Here is a 4,389-nt window from a genome sequence, read left to right as displayed (position 1 = left end):
TGATGATGATGATGATGATTATTATTATGTTGATTTTGTTGATAATCATGATGACGATGATGATGTTGATGATGATGATGATAATGATGTTGATGTTGAGTTCCATCGGGGATGTCTGGGAAGGATTAAATGTCAATTGAAGTAAAATGATGATTTTGATAATATGTCATTATGCCCATTATGCATGCTGCTAAATATTGGTTCTTACAAATGTGATGGGGGCATTTCCATCTCATTTGTAAGAACCAATTTTTGCAGCATGCATAATAGGCATAATGACTTATTAAAATTATCATTTGACTTTAATTGACCTTTAATTTATCAGAGACATTTAAAAAATGACTTATACTGTAAGTTTAAACGCGTCAGATCTGTTACAAACATCAGCATATCATTCATGTGCAAGAAAAGCCCCTAAAAGGCCCAAAAATCGAGCCCTCTATACTCAGGTCTTTGTCCCTTGATATCTACATATTGTTTTCTTTTGTCCAGATAACTTGCAAACCAGTCTAAAACAAATCCCCTTATACTATAATACCTCAGTTTACTAAGTAGTATTTGATTATTAATTGAGTCAAATGCTTTGGACAAATCTAAAGACTCCAATTACAAACATTTTTTTGTCAATTGCATTTGTTTTTTGCCCAATCCTTGGAGTAGGGCATGTTCAGTAGAGTTGCACTAAGTAAATCATGCTTACATAAAAATAATAGTGTCTGGTCAAACACGACCTTCTCAAATATTTTCGATAAGCATCGTAAAATATAATTATTGGTCGATAGTTGCTGATATTGTCTTTATTCCCTTTTTATAAATCGGCACAGTTTTTGCTATTTTTTACTGCTAATGAAATATTCCACTTTAAAGCGAAATATTAATAATGTGGGCAATAGGCTTACATAATATATCAGCATTATTTACAATATGTTTTACCATAATCTCATCATGACCACATGACTTATTCTTATCTAATTTTTAAAATGTATTTCACAATATGATTTTCATTGACAGCTTGAAAGAACATAGAATTCGCTCTCGCACCTGGCGACATCCGATTAAATGAGTTTAATAATTGAATAAAAATAGAAAAAATAAAGTTTCTTCAATTTTAATATTTGTAAATATGTCATATGTGATTTTCATCCTTGTAGCTTTCATATGTTTTGCACAACAAAAGTAAATATAACCAGACAGTGTATTAAGATAGCATTTCAGCCAGGTTCAATGTAAACATTGCAAGGGGTATAATGTTGTTCACTCGGGTGTGACGCTTGCGACAGCGTCAGGTGTTGATTAGTATAGCCTCGGTGTAGGGTTTGTGGTTGATTATAGATATCATTCTGTTATCTTTCCGGGTCAACATTACCATGTTTTGTGAAAGGTAGGCTAAAGTAGAATCATGTCGGAAAGTGAAATAACCGATGAATTCGTGGATAGTTTATCCATTGAGAAATTACGTACGCTGAGAAAGGATCAGCTGGTACTGAAAGCTGGGAGTTAAAGTTACTGCTTCAATGAAAAAAGATGAGTTGATTCATGCGGTTAGTGTTAACAGTGGTTTGATTATTGAAGAGACTGCAGGGAATGCAGCGTCAGGAGGTGAGGGAGTGAGTGAGTGAGCTTAAACTTGCTAAAATTTAATTAGAGAGAGACCGAATGAAGCTTGAAATGACCAAGTTGGAGGTGGAAAGAGGAAAACAACATTTAGAACTAAAGAAATTTAGAGATAGGACAAATTGAGACTGGTCGTTCAAATAGCGATAATGATTAAGAGATCACTCATAACAATAAATGGGTTCAAAACCTTAATGAAGAGAAGGTTGAATCTTACTTCATGGCGTTTGAGAAAGTGGTGAATAGGCTTAAATGGCCTGCCAAGGATTGGACTGTGTTATTACAAACAGGTTTAATTGGGATAGCCCAGAAAATTTTTTCCTCACTGTCAGATGATATGTGTGAGAGCTATTAAACTGTTAAAAAAGCGATTTTGGAGGCCAACGAATTAGTGCCGGAGGTGTTAATGGGGATTTTAACCAACTTAGAGAGCTCGTATTCGTTTAAGAGTTTAAAAATTGTTTGTCTTCAGAGGTTTAGTGTTGTTAATACAGACAATAACAACAACGATGCACACACGCCATGTCGTCCTCAACTAATACTTTATTTATATTAATCTGCGCGTGCAACGGCACATAACACAAAGTAGTACAACAGCACTGCACTACATCTCCCCAAACTTTCAAAAGAGGTGGGATGCGGAATTAAAATAAAATTTGAACTTGCCATCGCATGTGAATTAGCTGAACTGTAAAAACTTGGGATTGTGACATACATATGTTATCATTCATGTGAAATTTTCCATTAAAACATTACGACAATTATTACTGAAGATGTGATTATCATGACTCTACTGTATCTTCCATAAGTATGATGTTTTATATAGTTAACTGTTTTTTGTCTTTTTTTTTGTTAAACATAACAATAACACCAGGGCATATACTGTACAACAGTAATGTAAAACTAACAATAACAGTAGGCATGCTGAAATGTCAACAGTAAGTAATACTTGCTGACCCAACTCATCTAACTAGAAAGTACATGAATGCCACACCTGATCTACCGACCTGGCAAGTCGACAGAAAAGTTTTCGAAGCGTTTAGGAACATTCCTAACCCTTTTAGGCGGAGGAGATCGAACGGGTATGATATGCTTGTGTTGGCATTGTCTGCAAGCAGATCGATCAGAATTCTCTGAACGCTCAATAGACCGATTCAATTTCCTAACATGACTTATATTTCTAGCCTTAATTTCTCTCCTGCGACGAGCTGTGATCATAAAGCCTTTTACATCAATTACTTCAAAAAGGCTCAGGCTGGAATTTGGGGGAAATTTTTGTAGATCGTGACATGTTCTTTAACACAACTTTGTCACCCACGTCTACACTTGACGACTTGATATTACGTTTTTCCTCCGCATACACTTTCATTTTGTTTTTCGCTAATTTAACGCGTTCCCAAAACTCCATATCATTTTCTTCGACAGATACTTGGGGCAACTTAGTTTTTAATACCTGACCATTTAACACAGTAGCCGGTGCAACACCCGTCGACGAGTGGGGTGTAGCCCTATAATTTCGTAACAAACTTATAAAGTTCTTGTTTCAATGGCCTGCTTTCGGCTTGTGCGCATTTACAAAATTTTCCAATAGTTTTCATAAACCTTTCTGCGGCCCCGTTGGCCTCAGGCCAGTAAGGAGTAACTTTTTGATGATAAAATCCTAAATAACTCGCAAAGCTTTTAAATTCCTAGCTTTGAAAGGGTGTTTCATTATCAGTTTTCAGTTTATCAGGGATACCCCTTGATGAAAACACTTTATCAAAAATCGGGATGACAGAACTGGCTGAAAGGAATTTAATTATCTCTACCTCTGGGAAGCGAGAATACTCATCAACTATAACTAGTAAGTACTCTCCGGAAGGCAGTGGTCCGAAGAAGTCCGATGCCAAACATGACCATTTGTGTGGAGGTAACTCGGTCATTTGAATGGGTTCTCTCTGTTTAGGGTCGAATGATACTTTACATGCTATGCATTCATCTACGACATCAGCTACCATATTGTCCAACTGCGGAAAACAACTTTTTTTTCTCTTAAGAGTGCTTTGGATTTAACTAACCCTTGATGCCCTTCATGGGCAATCTGTACTGCACGAGCTTGCAGCTCCTTGGGCATGACGATCCTGGTACCACGTAGAATAAGGCCATTTTCACTACAGTCAATTCTGTGCTGACGCGATTGTATGACTGAAGTGCTTGGAAATCAACTTTAGAATTACCACGGTATTTTGTTTCTAATAGGTACCATTTGTTGGTGGACAGCAAATCTTTTACAGCGTTAAGCGTTGGATCATTTTCAGTTGCTTTTACGACCTCGTGGACTGTCATGGCTTTTGGTATGCTTTCATTCATTACAAAACTAACATATTCTTCAGCGATAATCTCTTCACGTGAACTTAGCTTAGAATCTTGAGGATGGCGTGACAGGTAATCAGACGGGTTATCTTTGCCTATCTTACACACAATAGTCGGTTTGTATGGCAAAAGTCGCAGTGCCCATCGCTCTAACCGTAATGGTAAATTCGCATTGGGATTTCCGAATATGGTTACCTAGGGCTTGTGATCAGTGACTATACGAATCGGGGCACCAAAGAAATAAACATGAAAGTATTCACAGGCCCACACTACCGCTAGTGCTTCACGCTCTAACTGGTTTTTGTAGCGCTGCTCTACAGGCGTAAGCGCTCTGCTACTATAAGTAACAACTTGGGGTTTTCTACAGCCCTCTTTGGTTTCATACTAGACAAGAATTCCAGCTAATCCTACTGGATTTTTTAG

The 4,389-nt window shown here is 37.1% G+C and overlaps 1 protein-coding gene across 1 annotated transcript; it reads right to left on the bottom strand.

Annotated features, from left to right (window-relative positions):
- Window positions 1-3,302: 3,302 nt before the first annotated feature.
- LOC117109658 lies at window positions 3,303-3,611 on the bottom strand. The gene has a single exon (XM_033252042.1). The coding sequence runs from the start codon at window positions 3,609-3,611 to the stop codon at window positions 3,303-3,305; it is 309 nt and encodes a 102-aa protein (XP_033107933.1).
- Window positions 3,612-4,389: the final 778 nt, after the last annotated feature.

Source organism: Anneissia japonica, unplaced genomic scaffold, assembly GCF_011630105.1.
Source record: "Anneissia japonica isolate Jap-2015-1 unplaced genomic scaffold, ASM1163010v1 scaffold288038_len354873_cov157, whole genome shotgun sequence".
Taxonomy (NCBI): Eukaryota; Metazoa; Echinodermata; class Crinoidea; order Comatulida; family Comatulidae; genus Anneissia; species Anneissia japonica.
The sequence above is the reverse complement of the archived record's forward strand: the minus strand, read 5'-3'. Positions and strand labels throughout refer to the sequence as shown.

Excerpts from the sequence above, each read along its gene's own strand:
- LOC117109658 (XM_033252042.1), bottom strand. The coding sequence starts at position 3,611 with ATGGTAGCTGATGTCGTAGATGAATGCATAGCATGTAAAGTATCATTC.